Source organism: Oncorhynchus keta, chromosome 7, assembly GCF_023373465.1.
Source record: "Oncorhynchus keta strain PuntledgeMale-10-30-2019 chromosome 7, Oket_V2, whole genome shotgun sequence".
Taxonomy (NCBI): Eukaryota; Metazoa; Chordata; class Actinopteri; order Salmoniformes; family Salmonidae; genus Oncorhynchus; species Oncorhynchus keta.
The window spans coordinates 7,606,649-7,627,967 of record NC_068427.1 but is presented as its reverse complement, the minus strand read 5'-3'; the positions used below and the strand labels follow the sequence as shown (position 1 = coordinate 7,627,967).

The 21,319-nt window shown below is 39.7% G+C and overlaps 1 protein-coding gene across 2 annotated transcripts in view; it reads right to left on the bottom strand.

The window, feature by feature from the left end:
• The window catches only part of LOC118385916 (inactive dipeptidyl peptidase 10-like), a 263,791-nt gene that overhangs the window by 104,554 nt on the left and 137,918 nt on the right, over positions 1-21,319 (bottom strand). Inside the window, exon 1 of one of the 2 annotated variants that reach the window (XM_035773158.2) lies at positions 14,022-14,459. The exons of the other annotated variant lie outside the window; for it this stretch is intronic. Within the exon in view, the coding sequence (XP_035629051.1) occupies positions 14,022-14,090 (69 nt within the window). The 5' untranslated portion in view covers positions 14,091-14,459. Of the gene's footprint in view, positions 1-14,021; positions 14,460-21,319 lie in introns of those variants that run through there. 2 annotated transcript variants of the gene reach the window in all.

Genomic DNA, 21,319 nt, shown 5'->3' with positions numbered 1-21,319 from the left:
CACTTAGAGCACCCCCCCCCAACCCCCCACACCCCCCACACACACACATAGTGGGGAGACATCCCCCATGACCGTTCTACTACAGCTCATATATTGTATTCAGAGCTTCACAGCTGAAGACATTCAGAGCTTCATAGCTGAAGTCATTGGAATCACAGTTTCCCAAACACACATTCAGTGACACATGCCTTTACTTGAAGAGTTATGCTACTTTACAATATGCTTATGACCCTATTATGGATGTGTCATAAATAACACTTCAAGTAAATTGTTATCACACCTACTGTACACATTGCTCCCGAGTGGCGCAGCGGTCTAAGGCATTGCATCTCAGTGCTAGAGTTGTCACTACAGACCCTGTTTCGATTCCAGGCTGTATCACAACCGGCCGTAATTGGGAGTGCCATAGGGCGGCGCCATCCGTGTTAGGGTTTGGCCGGGTTAGGCCGTCATGGTAAATAAGAATTTGTTCTTTAACTGACTTGCCTAGTTAAATAAAGGTAAAATAAAATACACAGACATATCCACAGGCAACGGCCTATAGGCAAAGGACTGCTAAACAGTAGAGCCCAACCAAACAAGCATGTCGCCATCTAGAAGCACTGCAAGTCTAACTTTCTTTACTTTCACCAGTCTAGACAGAGTTTCCATTTCGATTTACAGTCCAAATAAAACAACAGAGTCATAAAACTAATATGGCTGCCCGCACCATTTTTCAGAAGCCAATTTTTTTGCCCTTTGATTTTCTGTCATAGAATGTCATTCATCTTCCAAATGTGCTATGTTACTCCACATCGGAGTGTGCAGTCTGTGTTGCAGGGAGACACTGAAAACCATAAATAAATATCTGACAGCTCTGGCAATAAGCAATCAGACAGAGGCTGTGTTCCAAAAGGCACCCTATTCTCTTTATAGTGCACTACTTTTCATCAGGGCCTATAGGTCAAAAGTAGTGCAATGTGTAGGCATAGGGTGCCATTTGGGATGCATCCAGAGCCTTCATTTATCTATGTCTCAGAGAAGAAACTCAAGGGAGAAGAAGCACATGTCTATGGGGAGTTAGGGTTGAGATGTTTTGTAGGTACACATAAAATATCCCTTTTAGTTACAGTGAGCTCCAAAGGTATTGGGAGAGTGACACGTTTTTGGTAGTGTTGGTTCTGTATACAATGACTATGAGGTTAAAGTGCAGACTATCTGCTTCAATGTTAGGGTATTTTCATCTTTATTGTGTGAACTGTTTAGAAATTACAGCACATGTTGTACTTAGTCCACCATTTTAGGGGACCAAAAGTGTTGGGATAAATTCACTTATGTGATTTAAAGTAGTCAAAAGTTTAGTATTTGGTCCCATATTCCTAGCGTGCAATTATTATCAAGCTTGTGACTCCACAAAGATGTTGGGTATATTTGCTGTTTGTTTTGGTTGTTTAAGAAAATTGTTTGTCCAATAAAAATGAATGGTAAATAATGTATTTTGTCATTTTGGAGTCACTTCTGTTGTAAATAAGAATATAATATGTTTCTAAACACTTCTACATTAATGTGAAAGCTACCATGATAACGGATAGTCCTGAATTAATCGTGAATATGATGAGTGAGAAAGTTACAGATGCACAAATACTGCATGATACCTCCAAGACATGCCAACTTCTCACCATCACAATAAAAGGGGAAGTTATCATTTTATTTGGGGGGAGGGTATGATATTTAAGCATCTGTAACTTTCTCACTCATCATTATTCATGAATCATTCAGGAATGTCTGTAATCATTGTAACGGCGTTCTTCGTTTGTAGAAAGAGAGTCGGACCGAAATGCAGCGTGGTGGTTACTCATGTCTTTAATGAAGAGATCGCGATACATGAAAAATACTTATACAAAAACAACAAACGGAACGTGAAACCTAATTACAGCCTATCTGGTGAAACTACACAGAGACAGGAACAATCACCCACGAAATACAAAGCGAAACCCAGGCTACCTAAATACGGTTCCCAATCAGAGACAACGAGAATCACCTGACTCTGATTGAGAACCGCCTCAGGCAGCCAAGCCCATACAACACCCCTACTCAGCCGCAATCCCAATAACCACAAAACCCCAATACGAAATACAACAAAACAAACCCATGTCACACCCTGGCCTGACCAAATAATCAACGAAAACACAAAACACTAAGACCAAGGCGTGACAATCATGGTAGCATCCATATTAATGTAGAAGAGTGAAGACACATACAGTGGGGCAAAAAAGTATTTAGTTAGCCACCAATTGTGCAAGTTCTCCCACTTAAAAATATGAGAGAGGCCTGTAATTTTCATAGGTACACTTCAACTATGACAGACAAAATGAGGAAAAAATCCAGAAAATCACATTGTTTTGTTGTTGCAGCGATTCAACACTTTTTTGTTTACTACATTATTCCATATGTGTTATTTCATAGTTTCGATGTCTTCACTATTATTCTACAATGTAGAAAATTGTAAAAATAAAGAAAAACTTTGGGGGGACGTAACAAAATCACTCACGAGACGGTTTTGGCTTGGTATGATCAGCCTGATGCAGTTTTTGTTGTCCTAGCCTAGGCTACATGGCTAAAATGCTTGCAAGCTTAGAGCAACAATGAACCAGCTAAGTTAGCTAGCTAGTTAACGTGAGTCTACTACATCTAGGTTACTTCAATCGTCTCAGGCCAGTGGCAAAACGTATGAATTTATGGTTACATCAGAATTGTCGTTATAATCATTGGCCTCCATGGACAATTAAGTTAAAAAAATATATATATATTTTATTGTCACATTCTGTACACCTGATAGGTGCAGTGAAATGTGTTGCTTTACAGAGTCAGCCATAGCAACACGGCACACCTGGAGAAAATTAGGATTAAAGGAAAACTCAAACTCATTTGGTATGATTTCGGTATGATTGGTATGATTTCTGTATTTTGAAAGTTACATATCTTGAAAACTTGAGTCCTGAAAAGCAAAACGTTTTGGAACTATGTCAACAATGAACTAATGGTTTTGCGTGGAATGTTCCTTTAAATGCCTTGCTCGAGAGCACATTGACAAATGTTTCACCTTGTTGGCTCTTTGAACCAGCGACCTTTTGGTTGCAAGCCCAACTCTCTAATCGCTCGGCTACCCACAAGTCCAAATCCATATCTGAATCCACAATTTAGAAAATTGCAGATCAAGCTAGAGCTAGCTAATGCAGGACAACAACACAAGCAGACCAGGAACAGGCAAGTATTTTGCTTTTGATGTGATTTGATTTGTGTGAGGCCAAATCTAAACTGGCCGGGACTTACCACAGTTGAGCTCAGCTCAACGCTGATTGGCAAAATGCTCACTGGAATTAATTAATGCTACAGTGGAAACGTGTCATACTCTTTTTGTCCAAACAGCCTCAGATTCATGGGCTCCACATACTGGACAGAGGGGTGCTGTTTCCCTCGCTCTGAGGACTTATCTGATGAGAGATTCAGCCACATACCAAATTAAGGAAAATTATGAAAACACAGATTGACTAAAGATAAATTGTTCTAAAATTTGTATGTTTTTATTGGACCAATTTTTGAGGAAGCCTGGTTTCCCTTGGCATCCATGAATACATGCCACTGTTCTGACGTACCAAAACGGTCACAAGCTTTTGGGCTGCATCTCAATCCACCACAGCTACAGCAGTTTTTGTAAAACCAGGAGACATCCCGAAAATCTGTCTTTTTAATTTGGGCTACAAATTAATATGTTGAGACTAATTCGATGGTGTTCTCCATTTTGCTCTAGAACGCCCACAAGCCTCACAAGACTAATCTGAAGGTAGCCCGGTATCAGTTAAAAAAATTAATGGAAGTATACACTGAGTGTACAAAACATTAGGAACATCTTCCTAAAATTGAGTTGCAACCCCTTTTCCCCTTAGAACAGCCTCAATTCATCAGGGCAATGGACTCAACAAAGTGTCAAAAGCATTCCACAGGGATGCTGGCCCATGTTGACTCCAATGCTTCCCACAGTTTTGTCAAATTGGCAGGATGTCCTTTGGGTAGTAGACTATTCTTGATACACACAGGAAACTGTTGAGAGTGAAAAACCCAGCAGCGTTGCAGTTTTTGACACTCAAACCTGTGCCCCTGGCACCTACTACAATACGCTATTCAAAGGCACTTAAACCTTTTGTCTTGCCCGTTCACTTGGCACACTTACACAATCCATGTCTCAATTGTCTCAAGGCATAAAATCCTTCTTTAACCTGTCTTCTAACAGGTGACATCAATAAGGGATCATAGAGTCTATGTCCTGGAGTCTATGTCATGGAAAAAGCAGGTGCTCCTAATGTTTTGGACACTCAGTGTATATGGAAGTACTTTAGTGCCTACAAAAGCGGTTAAATATGGATAAAAATATATTTATATTATTTCCTGATCTTTCTTATATCTCTTAGATATAGGACAGACACTTCAAAACAAACTTCCTTTATATATTTTTTCCAAACTCTTTAGCCATGTATGAATATGTTATTCAATGCATTTCATCAAATAATGAAAACAACACTTGTATATACTTACAGGGGTCCTAAAATACATTTTGAAAATAGCTAAATTACCCTTAATCTTAAAACAATTCCATATATCAGCTTAGTAGAAACCGAGTCCCGGGCCCTTCGACCTTAGGGGGTTATGGTTCTATCAAAACTGTGGTAAACAACTGTTTAAAATACTCTGAATTCCATATCTATATCACACGATACAACGGCAATACATCTCTCCAATGTGGTAATAATGCTGGTTTCCAAAGTTGTATCCCAAATGGCACCATTTTCCCTAGTCCACTACATTTGACCAGAGCCCTATGGGTCCTGGTCAAAAGGAGTGTACTACATAGTTAATAAGGTCCATTTGGGATGTAGCCATAGTGCATTCAAATCCATAATTCAAATGATTTACATACCGCTCTAATCAAAGAGGGTATCAAACTGATTTGTAGGGACGCATTCAATTACTTATTCCAGATTCATAATCGGCCGCTACATTGGTATACAGTCTGTTGCATTAGTGTACGTTAAAATTCTAGTCAATGTCGAGCTGTTTTGCGTTTTTGTATCTGTGCTGGTCTGAGCATGCCTAAGGACCAAATCTACCCAAGAGCATGCTGACCATATCTGAAGAAATCATCACACATATCCTATACCCTTTATCATTATAGACTATATATGCTTTGTAGACTCTCTACATGCTCTACATGCTTTAATCACACCAATCAAATATGAAATGTCAATGTTTGTTTGGCTAAGGGACTTGGGATTTGGTTCACACTTTGACCTGAAGCAACCAGTCATGATGCCTTCATAAAACAGTCATAAGGAGGGGATAATAACTTTCGTAAGATATTAAGACAGAACCCAAAAAGTCACGGAAAGATAACGATGGCCTAACTTACTTATTTTTGCATTATACAGTGCCTTCAGAAAGTATTCATACCCCTTGATTTATTCCACATTTTGTTGTGTTACAGCCTGAATTCAAAACCGGTTAAATAGTTATTTTTTTATCTCTCACCCATCTATACACAATACTCCATCATGAAAAAGTGAAAACAAGTTTTTAGACATTTCGGCATTTTGGGGCAAATTAATAACAGAAATACCTAATTTACATAAGTATTCATACCCCTGAGTCAATACTTTGTAGAAGCACGTTTGGCGGTGATTACAGCTGTGAGTCTTTTTGTGTAAGTCTTTAAGAGCTTTCACACCTGGAATAGTATTTTAAAAATTATTCAAGCTCTGTCAAGTAGATCGTTGATCATTGCTAAACAGCCATGTTCAATTATTACCCTAGATTTTCAAGCCGATTTAAGTAAAAACTGTAACTAAGCCATTCGTCTTGGTAAGCAACTCCATTGTAGATTTGGTGTTGTGTTTTAAGTTATTGTCCTGCTGAAAGGTGACAAAATCTCCCAGTGTCTGTTGGAAAGCAGACTGAACCAGGGTATCCTCTAGGATTTTTTTCTGTGCTTATAGCTGTATTCCATTTATTTTTATCCTAAAAAACTCCCTAGTCCTTGCCGATAACAAGCGTAACCATAACATGATGCAGCCACCTCATGCGGGAACATACATCATGCTTTGTATTCAGGACAAAAAGTGCATTTCTTTGGTACGTTATTTTGTAGTATTACTTATGTGCCTTGTTGCAAACAGGTTGCATTTTTTATTCTGGCTTTCTTCTTCTCACTATGTCATTCAGGTTAGTATTGTGGAGTAACTACAATGTTGTTGATACATCCTCCGTTTCTCATATCACAACCATTAAACTCTGTAACTGTTTTAAAATCACCATCGGCCTCATGGTGAAATCCCTGAGCAGTTTCCTTCCTCTCCGGCAACTGAGTTGGGAAAAACGCCTGTATCTATGTAGCAACTGGGTGTATTGATACACCATGCAAAGTATAATTAATAACTTTTCCATGCTCGAAGGGATTTTCACCATCTGCTTTTTTGTGTGTGTTTTTTTTTTGTACAAATCTACCAATCAGTGCCCTCCTTTGAAAGGCATTGAAAAACCTACCTGGTCTTTGTGTTTTGAATCTGTGCTTGAAATGTATTACTTGGTTGAGGGACCTTACAGATAATTGTATATGTGGGTTACAGAGATGGGGTAGTCATTCAAAAATCATGTTAACCTTTATTATTGAACATGGAGTGAGTCCATGCAACTTATTATGCAATTTGTTAAGCACATTTTTACTCCTGTTTAGGCTTGCCATAACTTGTTTAGGCTTGCCATAACAAAGGTGTTGAACACTTACTGACTGATGACATTTCCTTTTTACTAATTTCAGAAATGTTCTACTAAAGAAAATCCACTTTGACATTGTGGTATTGTGTGTAGATCATTGACACAAAATATCAACATAATCCATTTTAAATTAAGGCTGTAACAGAGCTGCCAACTCTCACGTATTGGTCATGAGACAGATGCATTTGACCTCACATTCTCACCGCACACCTCATATCTCACGCATTGAAAAGCACTACTTATATTTGTCTAATTAGTCTATTGTATAGTCAGCGCGTTAACTTTTCAACTGCCCCAAATCATTTTGAAATCGGAGCATCTGCACCTGCAATTTAAACATCACTAGCTGAAACTTTATCATTGTCCTGTGAACAGCGGCACATTGAAGCATATGTAAGGGATCAAAGGGGATTTGATGCATGTTTTAAAGAAACGCCTCTCAAAATTAGAGTGGAGCTGAATGGAGAGAGAGAACATTCTCTGCTGAGTTTATAAACCTCTGAAAACAGTAGCATGGTAGCGCTGTTTTATGTACAATGTTGTCAACAAAACGAGGTAGAGGTTACTCCCGTCCCTATTGCAGAATGCCTTTTGGCAGCATGTACTAAAGTGGATTTAATCCACACTTGCATTAGTTCCTTCGTTTGGTGATTGCCGTTTAGGCTGTGACAACGAAAAGGCAGTAGATAGACCTACGGTATGTTTCAGTCTGATCAGTGGAATAATTCTCATTCTTTAACAATGGGCTAAAATTGTATTTACCTAGGCAAATCAGTTAAGAACATGTTTTTTTTCAAAGATGGCCTTTTTCAGGAGCAGAACGACAGATATTTTTACCTTGTCAGATCAGGGATTTGATCTTGCAACACTCTTACCACTAGGCTACCTACCACCCTGATTAATACATGGTAAATATTTGCTTGTCAGCAAGAATACTGTTGTTACTCCCGGCACTTATTTTATTATTCCACTTCTTCCCAATTTTGCCAGTTAATCACATATTTGAAATCGGATATACCTACTTGTCTTTGAAAATGAATTACATGAGGCTATGTAATTTTGCAGCCATTCATGGACAGTCTTGAATAAACATTGGATATTAAATACTCCAGGAATCAAAATAAGTGTTAGTACTGTGCACATGCTAGGCAGAGATGATAGGGGAACTCACAACTCATAAAACATCATATTTTGTCTATGTAGAGCAAGATGATGACAAGGATCTTCAACTAGTAGGCATAAAGCAACTGAATATTGATATTGAGAAATGAATTGTTATAACAAGAACATTTCCAAACACCCAGCGCTTCAGGGGAGGCCAACCCTCTTGGAGAGCAAGCAGGATTTTCTTCCAGACCTATTTTAAAGAGATTGTCCACCCAAATTACAAAATGTTTGTGTTTTTATCTAAAAATGAAATCTCAATGTCACAAAATTGTCAAATTGTGAGTATTCATTTAATGTTCAAAGCATTCTGAATACACGTGACCTGTGTTTTTTATTTATTTTTATTTCCACCCTGGTCATATGCCTAAGCCATGTCAAAATGCATGGAATTGTAGGAAATTAGCCTTAAAAAGTCACATTTCCCATCTAGGGGTTGTGCCAGTGGGCAATGAAATTGACATAGCAAATCTCACTCTAAGCTTTCTTCAAAAGTTGGCAGCCCTGCTGTAAACACAACAAAATGTGGAATAAGTGAAGAGGTGTGAATACTTTCTGAAGTCACTGTATGTACCGGAAGTATCTGCTAAAGCCAATTCAATGTTTACTGATTCCTGATTTGTCTATAGAACTATGACAGTTGGAAGAGTACGGCTCAACTATATGTAATTCTTTGTAGAGTGTTTATTCTTCAAAGTAGACAGTACAACACCTTAAGCTGTGAAGGTGTTAGTTATTTCTGTAATGACATGCATCTGATCCATCTGTACCCAAGACCCACCAGTACCCTGATAATTGAACATTTACCAATGATCACAACGCAAACCACCACACAACATACAGCACAACATTACCACTGTCACATATTTACTGTGATATACATCTTGGGTGTCCATACATGACTGGCCACAAGAACACAGAACCCTGCTCAATGCAAGTCTATGCCTTACAAATGCTTTCAACAGTTAAAGCCTCAAAGATAAGTGGATAAACAGAACACTTTTTTTGGACCAAATAACAGGCAACATGTACCAATAAGCGACCAAGACATTCCGATCCACAGCAGCTTTGTACGAAGTGCAAAGTTTTTGACTGAGGTTAAAGTTGAAGCTACTCCGAAAATGGACATTGATCGCCTCCACAGGCCATTCACCCACTGTTGGTATTCTTGTCTGTACTCCACAGTGGGGCTCTAATGTATAAACGACACTACCATGACACACACAGGGAAACATGAGTGGGCCCTGATGGAACTAAATTCTCAACATTTAGACAGCTCAATCTCCGAGTCTGTTTTTCTTTCATGTGAGTGGCTGAGCACAGTAGATATGGAGAGTTGCAGCTGTGCTATTCACAAATGAATAGGTGCCCTATTTTGGTTCCTTGTTTGTTTATCGGAGCTCTAATGACCAATGTTTGATGCTTCATGTGATAGTGATTGTCTAGCGCTGAAGTCAAGTGTCTAGTCCGGAATAAAATCTATGACACGTTTGCACTCAATGGCGTTCATATTATCTGTTATGAATGTCTACTCCTTCCCTCTCTTATCTCCTATGCCAAGTGATGTTTATTGTTTATAAAGCAAACAAGATATAAAATAGATACGAGCCCTCAATGATTTCATTCCAAAACACTTCCTCCTTGTATAGTTTTTTGTGTATTTTGACACCGATATTGGTGTTGGTAAAAAGACGGACTGAGTCAATGACGTGCATAGGACAGAGAATGTGTTCTAGCGACATCGAGTCAAATTGGGACATAGTCATTCACAAGATGCAATCATCTGTATTAGACCATATAATGTCTGAATATTAGCCCAGACCACCTCCGCAGCAGCGTATGCAGGACAATAGAGTAATTATATTAATCAGCTTTTACTATCTGAATGAATTATCCACAACCGCAAATTAAAATGTGATTTGGTTGAAATTACACGGTATGTGCTAAAGCCTTTTTCTCTCCTGCAATCAAATTTAACTGAAGCCAATTAGACACAGCTGACTACATTCGTAGTCAAATTATGCTCAGAGCGTGGATAAGAATTGAGCTCTTTCCGTCCAATAAAAAAAAGGTATTTCATCTATTCCAGGGAAATCAAATTGAAAAAGAAAATCGTAATGGGGGAGCCATCCACAGGGTAAGCTCATTGAGACACAACTGAATGTGTCTGAGTGGAGATTGTCGTCACACGCCCAGTCAAACTCGCAGGCTCTGCACTTTAAGAGTCTCTCACTTTACGTTTTATTTTTTTGGAGACATAGGTGACATTGGGGCAGCCACTGAGCTATAAAATTACCGGCGAGGGGCGAATTAAGGGAGAACGGAGGAGCAAGAGTGAAGGACAAAGCCAGTGGGAGTTGGATTGAGAGGGCTGCTCATGCAACTGATTTACTCTTTTTGTTCCTCAGCCCTGTCTGCTGCTCCAGGAGTTTGGTTCTTATTTTCAACCTCTCTCTAAGCAATTATTTTAAATTCACTGTAGCTCGGTAAGTAGGCAAAGAATTACTCTGCCAATGACTAACTTTAAGGTTGTAAAGTATGACCTTATAAGTTAGAGGTGTACATATCTATCTAAAAGGTCAAATTTGTCATTGAGATTAATGTAGATTGTTGGGAGAGAAAGGTACATATCCCCCCCATACTAAGCTACAGTAATACAAGGCACATCTTTAGGCATTTGCACCCATGTCAAGAGAGGACACAAACCTGACCCGTATGGACACAACAACATGTTTTAAAATAGGTTTAACCTTTAGGCACACCAACAGAAACCCATCTGAACACAAACAAGTCATTTAATTATTAGTAGACAACCATGTGTCTACACCAACACCCATCTAAACAACAACATATACATGTATTGATTGACCCATTGAATACTACTGAAAAGCAAAGCCCCAATTCCAAACCCACCTATGCACCCTATGCACCTTTGGATATCTGAGAGGACATAGGGCCATAGACACACAAGACAACCCCATCTTCCTCTATCTGAAGCCAGTGATCTTGTGATGTGGTTAATCTTGAAAAACAGCCTTTGAGTGGATTAGGGTAATGGAGACGTTTTGTTTATTCACCTCGCACACAGACACAAAACACAGACCCAACACACTGACACCGAAACAAACACACAGACAAACAGGGCTTTTTCGGCCTGCTCTCCGCCTCTAATCAGAGGTTAGACCGAACTTTCTTACGGACTCCCTCATATTCCCTTTTATTCCCACAGGAAAATATTAAGAACATATGCCAAAAGTGTGTTATATTTGCCAAATCTAAATCCGGGAGCATGGTTAAGATGAATCTATAAATAGGGTTCATCCATGTTACCAAATGATAATGATCCCAGCGTAAACATACCATACAATGATTTCTTTGTCAATGGCTTGTTACGTTAGTACTTCCATTTTTTGATCATTGGATAAGGAACAACTGAGGCCTGCTTTAACAATCATTGTGGATTTCTTTGAGAAGCTGTGTTAACTACATGTAAACTACATTATGTTGTTTGAAATGTAGCATCTCCCCAGGTCCGTTGGCAGCCTAGTCTCAATGGCTATGTTGAAAACCATTTGGCAGTATCCCGCTCCGCCCCTCTCCACTTCACCTTCTTCTCCTCCCCTCTCTCCTTTCCTCTGTCCAACTCTCCGCTCCTTATCCTCCACCCTCCTCTACTCCACTCTACTGTCCTCTCCACTCTAGTCCCGTGGTTGTAAAAACGTGCAATATTAATCTGTATGCATGCCATTGCCCCAACTGTTAGAGGTGCAATCTGACCTTGTTACCTGACTTTTGGTCTCCTAAAATGCGGGGACTATGTACAAAAAGTGTTGTAATATCTAAACGGTTCACACGAAAATGTCCTTAAATTATAGCTGACAGTTTCCACTTTAACTTCTTTGTCATTGTATCATTTCAAATCCAAATTGCTGGACTACAGGGCCTAAACAAATGTATATGATTGTTGTGGCTTATAAATGTTTTTTTTTTTTTTTTTTTTTTTACACTATCAAAAGACTCTCCATCCCCATGCAACAGTTATTATTACACGAAGAAGGGAAATGGGGACGTTGACAGTGAATTGGAACTAGATTATAAAGAAGTTATTTGCATCTTCCCTATGTGTATATATCTCTCAATGCACTAATTAAATGTTGTGGATGGTTGATCTGCTCGGGCTGTCAGCGAGTCAGGCGCAGTCAGTGAGAGCCTCATAAAATCTCTGACATAAATAGCCTGTGTGGCATTGCGTGTCACTACATTCCTGTGACATATAGCTAACTGCATGTTTTCCATGAATGAATTACTCAGACCTGGGTTCAAGCAGGGGGTTCCTTGATTGAGCATGCCTGGTGCAATAGAAACAATTAAATCATCACAAAAGTGCAAACTCTCCATGTCCAACTGTCACTCCAGACAGGCACAATCAAAATCTCATCTCATATGAAATGCTATTTGAACTGTGTAAATAAAATGGTACCCCTGACACAACATCCTTCAATCGAATCAGACGTTTTCAAGGTTAGAGCAAAACAGCATTTCAGAGATACGATAAAGGAAGTTGTTAAGTATTAAAATGTGGTTGAGTTTCTGTTCAGACTGCAGTGTGTCCTTCATCACAAGAACATACAAGCTACATCATAAGCACAAGAGGAGCATTGCTTTGGAGACTTAGATTTGAAGGGAAAGGGAAAGGTAAAGGGGATACCTAGCCAGTTGTACAACTGAATTCAACTGAAATGTGTCTTCCGCATTCAACCCAACCCCTGTGAAACAGAGAGGTACAGGGGCTGCCATATATTCCTGAAGTGGTACAGTATTTGTGGGTGCTGTCCATGGTGCTTAATAAACTCTTAAGACCCCACAAGTGACACCAACAACTGACATTTACAATTGACATTCTGGTGGCCACAGACAATAAAATATACAGTATGAGACCACCCACATCACAGCAGATGGTTTGCAATGGTCTGGAAGATCTTTTTCCCGGGTGCCACACTGCACATGGGGGTTATTTAAACATTTAGGGAAGCAATATCAATCATTAGAGTTGATGCACCGACCAGCCGCTAGTTGTTAAGTTGCAATTCCTCCAGACACTGATGTCACCCGTTTAAATGTTTAACTAGAAACATTGCAGATGCCGAACAAAAACATTGCAGAATAGAACATGATCTCTGAGAGATATTTGTACTGCATGAACATACTGACAATAATCATCGTCAGGCCTGCCTCCTGGATAATTGTGGTTTACATGCCCAAAATACAGAAAATAGTTAGGGTTAGGTAAAGGTTATGGTTAAGATAAGGGTTAGGATAATGGTAGGTTTAGGTTAGGGTGGGGACGTCCCACGGATCCCGGATAGCACTGATCGGGCTGACAGGAGGCAACCGCTGAATTACAATCTTGCCCGAGTCGAGCACGCACGCGGCGCGGTCTCCCACTCTATCTATCTCTGGCAGTGCAAGTTTCACGATTCCCACGAGAGCACTCATTACTCTCGGGCATTACCGCTGACAAACTCTTCATAGAGAGACACTAATGTATATAATAGCGATATATGCAGCACAAGTGCTTAATGTATTTTAATATTCTCGCACGATTGGGAGCGCATGGACAGAAAGCTATAGGGTAAATAAACGCATGGACAGAAAGCTAGAGGGTAAATAAGACACCGGCTATCTAACAGCCAACAGTTAAACCACAATCTAAGTGAAAGACATCCCTTCACTTCCCTCCTGTAGACTACGAAATATATTCCTGAATATACCATGTTCTAAAATATAGATAGTAGGCCTATTCAGATGTTAAATGACCCCTATTTCTCACACTCTGCCACACACAAGAACTGGCATTAATTTGCTTCATCACATTTTGGACATTATGTAATTATATAGCCGAACTGACCTTGTAGAATAGACAAAGTAAATAGGTTTGACACATAGTTGTATAACACTGATGGAGAACACATGATAATAAAATAGAAATAGCTCATTAACTCTTCAATAGCCTAATCACAGATCCTGGCAAATAGATAGACTGGCAAACCCACCTCCTCATCATCCTTTGGCGGTGGCTTCTGTCTCTGATTCGGCTGCGCCGCCTCCTTAGTGGCTGTCATGGTAAACTGCTGGTAATAGAACTTGGACTCAACTCGCTGTGAATCCTAAAGATGCTCTGTAGTCGGATCCCACTGTCCCGTGGATTAGTCAAAACGGCAGAATCTTAAACAGGAGGCATGCAGCAATGGGGTCCGTCACGAATGAATTATGCTAGGTCTTCGAATGTCTGCGGAGAACACTTGTCTCTCCACATTATGTTCAAGAGAGGGCAAAATATTTAGTCGTCAGAATTAAGTAGCCTAAACCCAGAAAATATACTGGCTGCCTATACACCTCTATCAATCTGCAAGCGACTAACGAGGGGATCTTGACTGCTCGGTCCTCGTCTAGTCTGTGTGATCCAGGGTGAGGAACTGGGAGGGGGAGGAGAGGATGGGGCAACGGAGTGATCTGATGCGGATGCGTTCCCACTGTAAAAATGGGTGGGGGTGATTACGTGTTTAACATGATATAAATTGACTGACGACCCAAAGAGCTCAAATGAGCAAATTATTTACATATATTTTACTATTTCAGAACGTTAATAGCTGAAGCATTAGCTTGTACATCCTTCTAGTTTTCCCGTGATGTGTGTACAGTTGATGATGGTAGGCTCCGTGCTTGACATGGGATAAAAGAAGTGCAGGAGCTGTCTTTTTCCACGATGGTCTATTATATCATGTTCGCCGACATTCACAAATTACATGCCATAGAAACCTCTGATTATTCTCTGTTAAGGATTCATACACATGTTTGATGACTTCTCCATGACTTTTAACCAAATTGCCATGACTATTATTATAACCTCACGAAAAAGTAAGCATTATTGAGACTGGAAGGCTGCTGTGTCTGATCCTATTTAGACATTTAACCCCCCACAAAGTAGAACTGCACCGTTAGTCACATCAACATGTGTTCAAGCCTCCATCTGGAGAACTCCTGGGTGTGCAGGCTTGGCCTTTAATCCGGGCCCTCGAACACCCAAGTCTGCCTATCAAGGTCCCACTGAGCAGTTTATGTTTAGGCTACAATGAGGTTAGACCAGGGCTTGAACAAAAGCCTGCACAACCAGTAGCTGTCTTGGGGGATGGTTGGCAACGATTTACTCATTCAATGAACCAGGGATCACATGCATAAGGGAGGATACTTCAAAGCAAGGTATCTAACTAGACATGTTTATATATAAGGCTAAAATGTTTCAGGGGCGATCTATGCTCTATGCTTAGTTATTTGTCAGTAAGTCCATTATTAGACATTTTAAAACATTGTTGCAATTACATGGCTTCTATTTAATAGAGGGGAATCCCAGTTTTACAACGGTGCAAATTGATTTAGGTTTCCTACAGTGCCAGTGGAAAGGCGACAACGACATTAATGCTTAGTGAGCCACTGTTACAAGCGGGATAACTGCTACAAGTTATGTTTTGAATTGTCTATCTAGTTAGTCTGTTGTCTGTCATTATTGTGTTCCTGCTGCTGAAATGTCTCTCCTCAGGCAACAGCCCACTCGCACTCTTACACACAGCATACACAGACACACTGTGTACACACTAATGGCTGATATGTAGATTTTTAAGTGGTTGATAATATTTAAAAGTGTGCCTTCATGAATTACATTAACTAAAATTATCAAACTAATTTCCATGACCTTACAAACAAACCCTCATTTGACAACTTGGAAAAGCGCATCATGTGCATTCAGGTTGGCTCATTTTAGATCTGCACAATATCGACCAGCCTACTGTCACGCATAGATTCACAGACTAGAGGCAAATAAACTTGAACAAAGTGGAATCAGGAAATGAATGGCCACTCTCCATTACTATTCAATGCAGATACCACCTATATTCTGCTTTGATCAACTTTATTCGGCTTGGTGTGTGAATCTCGGCCAGAGATAAGCTACTTTGTTTTGTAGAGGAGCAGGTACATAATTCTCCTAAAATGTGAAGTGCCAGTACGGGGCTCTGGACAGCTCCAGTCCAAGTCAAGCACTATAGGCTACATTATGGCATATAGCTAGCTATTGGTTGGTTAATATTTATCCATTTGAATCATGAACCCTCTTCAGCTACTGAGCGCATTCTGTCCATGGTGCTGAAGTCCTGAACCCTGCGCTGTCAAAATGAACAAGCCAGATCCTGCTTTTACTGATTCCACCCTGTCAAAAAGTTGACCAATGACCATTGGCTGAAAACAATCGGCATGGGCCCTCAGAATTTCAAAAGGTTCTACAGGTGCACCATTGAGAGCATCTTAACTGGCTGTATCACCGCTTGGTATGGTCCTTGCCATTGTTGGGAAGGGCCCGTAAGTAAGGATTTCACTGTTAGTCTACACATGTTGTTGGGAAGGGCCCGTAAGTAAGGATTTCACTGTTAGTCTACACATGTTGTTGGGAAGGGCCCGTAAGTAAGGATTTCACTGTTAGTCTACACATGTTGTTGGGAAGGGCCAGTAAGTAAGCATTTCACTGTTAGTCTACACATGTTGTTGGGAAGGGCCAGTAAGTAAGCATTTCACTGTTAGTCTACACATGTTGTTGGGAAGGGCCAGTAAGTAAGGATTTCATTGTTAGTCTACACATGTTGTTGGGAAGGGCCAGTAAGTAAGCATTTCACTGTTAGTCTACACATGTTGTTGGGAAGGGCCAGTAAGTAAGCATTTCACTGTTAGTCTACACATGTTGTTGGGAAGGACCAGTAAGTAAGGATTTCACTGTTTGTCTACACATGTTGTTGGGAAGGGCCAGTAAGTAAGCATTTCACTGTTAGTCTACACATGTTGTTGGGAAGGGCCAGTAAGTAAGCATTTCACTGTTAGTCTACACATGTTGTTGGGAAGGACCAGTAAGTAAGGATTTCACTGTTTGTCTACACATGTTGTTGGGAAGGGCCAGTAAGTAAGCATTTCACTGTTAGTCTACACATGTTGTTGGGAAGGACCAGTAAGTAAGCATTTCACTGTTTGTCTACACATGTTGTTGGGAAGGGCCAGTAAGTAAGCATTTCACTGTTAGTCTACACATGTTGTTGGGAAGGACCAGTAAGTAAACATTTCACTGTTAGTCTACACATGTTGTTGGGAAGGGCCAGTAAGTAAGCATTTCACTGTTAGTCTACACATGTTGTTGGGAAGGACCAGTAAGTAAGCATTTCACTGTTAGTCTACACATGTTGTTGGGAAGGGCCAGTAAGTAAGCATTTCACTGTTAGTCTACACATGTTGTTTATGAAGCATGTGACAAATACAATTACATGTAATCTGAGTTTATTTATTTTTGGTGGAATATGTTTGATGAGAAGCAGCTCTTCCTAGCAAACAAGTTACGTAACCACGACCGTAATGAATTGGTAATTATTGGTAATGTCATGTAATTACCTTCCCACAACATTGTGGCAACGTAATCTGAAGCTAATATCATAACCATCGCATTTGGTCATCTTCCTAAGTCCTCAACATGTCGCAGCAATGTGATTTCATATTATTACATATTGGTCCCGAATACAGATTATACCCATGGAGAACATCACAGTATAACTGATGTGCCGCTTGCCCATTTGCATTGCTGTGTTTATGAAGGCTAGCTGGATAGTTTTGTAAGTAAGTGTATGAGACAAAATGGTGGCCAAAATTATTTTATTTTAAATTAGATTTTATTTTAGCTCCTAATGGTTTTGTTTGCACATTATTTGTATTTTCATGTGTATATATTAGACACGCCAAAAATATGTATTTTTTACCCAATATATTTTATGAGGTTAGTGTGGAATGCTAATGTAACGGCTGTCTTGTAAAGAAGGTGAGGACCAAAACTATCCAGCATGTTACGTGTTCATCTCATTTAATGAAAACTGAACAATGAACAACAAAATAACAACGAAAACAACCGAAACAGTTCTATCTGGTGCAGACACACAAAACACAATAGAAAACAGGCTACCTAAATATGGTTCTCAATCAGGGACAACGATTGAAAGCTGCCTCTGATTGAGAACAATACCAGAAATAGAAAATCATAGAAAACCTAACATAGACAACGCAACCAACTCAAGCCCTGACCATACTAAACAAAGACATAACATAGGAACTAAGGTCAGAACGTGACAGCTAACCATGAACTAACTTTGCACTAGGTGCTAGTTAATAACTTTTTACTGCAGGGTCACACAATGTGAATCTTGGTAGTCATAGACACATGTACTTTGAAACATAATAAAAAAGTCCCCATCAAAATCCATCATTTTAACCCGTCTATTTCAATACTTCAAGGCATGGTTTATGGGAGAATGGTGAGATATCCAATGGGTTGAACAATATCATTTTCCTCACTTATATTGAAGAAGCTGTTACTTAAATACTGGAAGTGAAATGGTACTCCAACTTTAAGAGAATGGCAGAATCATAAGCTTTATTATTTTAAATGTGGAAAAATAATCTGGCTACAGACAGAAACAACATAGCACAATCTGAAGCCATATGGAGGAGAGTCTTGCAAGCATTGGACACAAACAATGACTGAAACTAATGGCAATTGATTATGATAATAAATAAGAAACAATATCAGAAATAAACAAAACATTGAACAAATATGGATACGTACTGATATGGTGGCAACATGTGGGTCTGAGCAAGTGTGATGTAATTAATGTTTGTCAAGTTTTATGATTTTTCTTTTCTCGTCTTTTTCTGTTTTGACTGTTGTGCAATATGTCTTGTGGATCTGTGTATGTCTAAGTTTACAATTAATTGTGGCAAAACTAAATAACATTTAAAAAAAATAATAATAACAAAATTGAATCACTTCTAATCATCTATGTTTGTAAAGCAAATAACGTTTAACTTGTCCTTTAACAACCCCTTTTTTCAGGAGAAAAACCTTGTGTCCTAATTCAACAGACACTTCCCTTGGTGAGTTGTGAAGTTTCTCCCCTTTCTTTCTGGCTCACTATCCCTGTTGCTCACTTAAACTCACACAGGTGTGGATTTGCAAAGAATGGGAAGATATTTGCCAATTAACATTTCACCTTCGTGAATGTGTGTGTGTGTGTGTGTGTGTGGTGCTTGTTAAAAGGCACGCAGAGTTTTACAGTCATTAAGCAGTTTTATGGTTTAAAGAATCACTCCAAAATGTTATTTTGCTATTTGATACTTCCACTATAGACAGTGTTTATTATTTAGTCGGTATCACTCTTAAACCATGGTTCCTTCTGAACTGAGAAAAGACACTGAGCAGGTAAACCATGTGATTTGATTTAATAACTGCAATAACTACGGTTAGGGATTTAGCTGAGGTCAACTTATCTAATTTCCGAAACCCTCAGTTTTGTCCGTTCCCCACTTCCTCCTATAACCCCCAGCTAACACCCCTTCATCCCCCTCCTCAACCAATTTGGACGGCTCATTCTCATTAAATGGGGATCGCTAATCTCTCACACTGCCCAAGTCATCATCCACAGAGTGAGTGCACTGGCAACACTGCCATTCAGATTTATTGACTAGTGGATAATTAATTAATTGACTATAGAAGAATATACAGTGCCCTGCAAAAGTATTCATCCCCCTTGGCATTTTTCCTATTTTGTTGCATTACAACCTGTAATTTGAATGGATTTTTATTTGGATTTCATGTAATCGACATACACAAAATAGTCCAAATTGGTGAAGTGAAATTTAAAAAATGACTTGTTTCGAAAAATTCTGAAAAAATAACAGGAAAAGTGGTGCGTGCATATGTATTCACCCCCTTTGCTATGAAGCCCCTAAATAAGATCTGGTGCAACCAATGACCATCAGAAGTCACATAATTAGTTAAATAAAGTCCAACTGTGTGCAATCTAAGTGTCACATGATCTGTCACATGATCTCAGTATATATACACCTGTTCTGAATGGCCCCAGAGTCTGCAACACCACTAAGCAAGGGGCACCGCCAAGCTAGCGGCATCATGAAGACCAAAAAATATCCGAAACTTTGAACATCCTACGGAGCACCATTTAATCCATTATTAAACACTGGAAAGAATATGGCACCACAACAAACCTGCCAAGAAAGGGCCGCCCATCAAAACTCATGGACCAGGCAAGGAGGGCATTAATCAGAGAGGCAACAAAGAGACCAAAAATAACCCCGAAGGAGCTGCAAAGCTCCACAGTGGAGATTGGAGTATTTGTCCATAGGACCACTTTAAGCCGTACGCTTCACAGAGCTGGGCTTTACAGAAGTGGCCAAAAACAAAGTCATTGCTTAAAGAAATACGTTTGCTGTTCACCAAAAGGCATGTGCAAGACTCCCCAAACATGTAGAGGAAGGTACTCTGGCCAGATGAAATTTAAAATGAGTTTTTTGGCCACCAAGGAAAATGCTATGTCCGGCGCAAACCCAACACCTCTCATCACCCCGAGAACCTCATCCCCACAGTGAAGCATGGTGGTGCCAGCATCATACTTTGGGGATGTTTTTCATCAGAAGGGACTGGGAAACTGGTCAGAATTGAAGGATGTCGCTAAATACATGGAAATTCCTGAGGAAACCTGTGTCAGTTTTCCAGAGATTTGAGGCTGGGATGGTGGTTCAACTTCCAGCAGGTCAATGACCCTAAGCATACTGCTAAAGCAACCACCGAGTGGTTTAAGGGGAAACATTTAAATGTCTTGGAATGGGCTAGTCTTATCTGATGATTGCACAACAGTCAACAAAGAGGGTAGCATATTTCAACCCTGCAGGCGCGACACAAAACGTAGAAATAAAATATAAAACATGCATTACCTTTGACGAGCTTCTTTTGTTGGCACTCCAATATGTCCCATAAACGTCACAATTGGTCCTTTTGTTCGATTAATTCCGTCCATATATATCCAAATGTCAATTTATAAAGCGCGTTTGAGCCAGAAAAAAACAGCTTCCAAAATGTGCAACGTGACTACAAAATATTTGCCTATAAACTTTGCCAAAATATTTCAAACTACTTTTGTAATAAAACTTTAGGTATTTTTAAACGTTAATAACCGATCAAAATGTAGACGGGTCTATCTGTTTTCAATACAGGAAGACAACAAACCATGCTACTTTTCATGTCTTGCGCTCTCTCAACAGTGCTACCCAGTTCCGAGATGGCCGTACTTCATTGCACAAATGAATAACCTCAACCAAATTCCAACGACTGGTGACATCCAGTGGAAGCGGTAGGAACTGAAAACCAGTTCCTAAGAAATATCGTTTGCCAACGAGAACTCACTGACCAGACAGA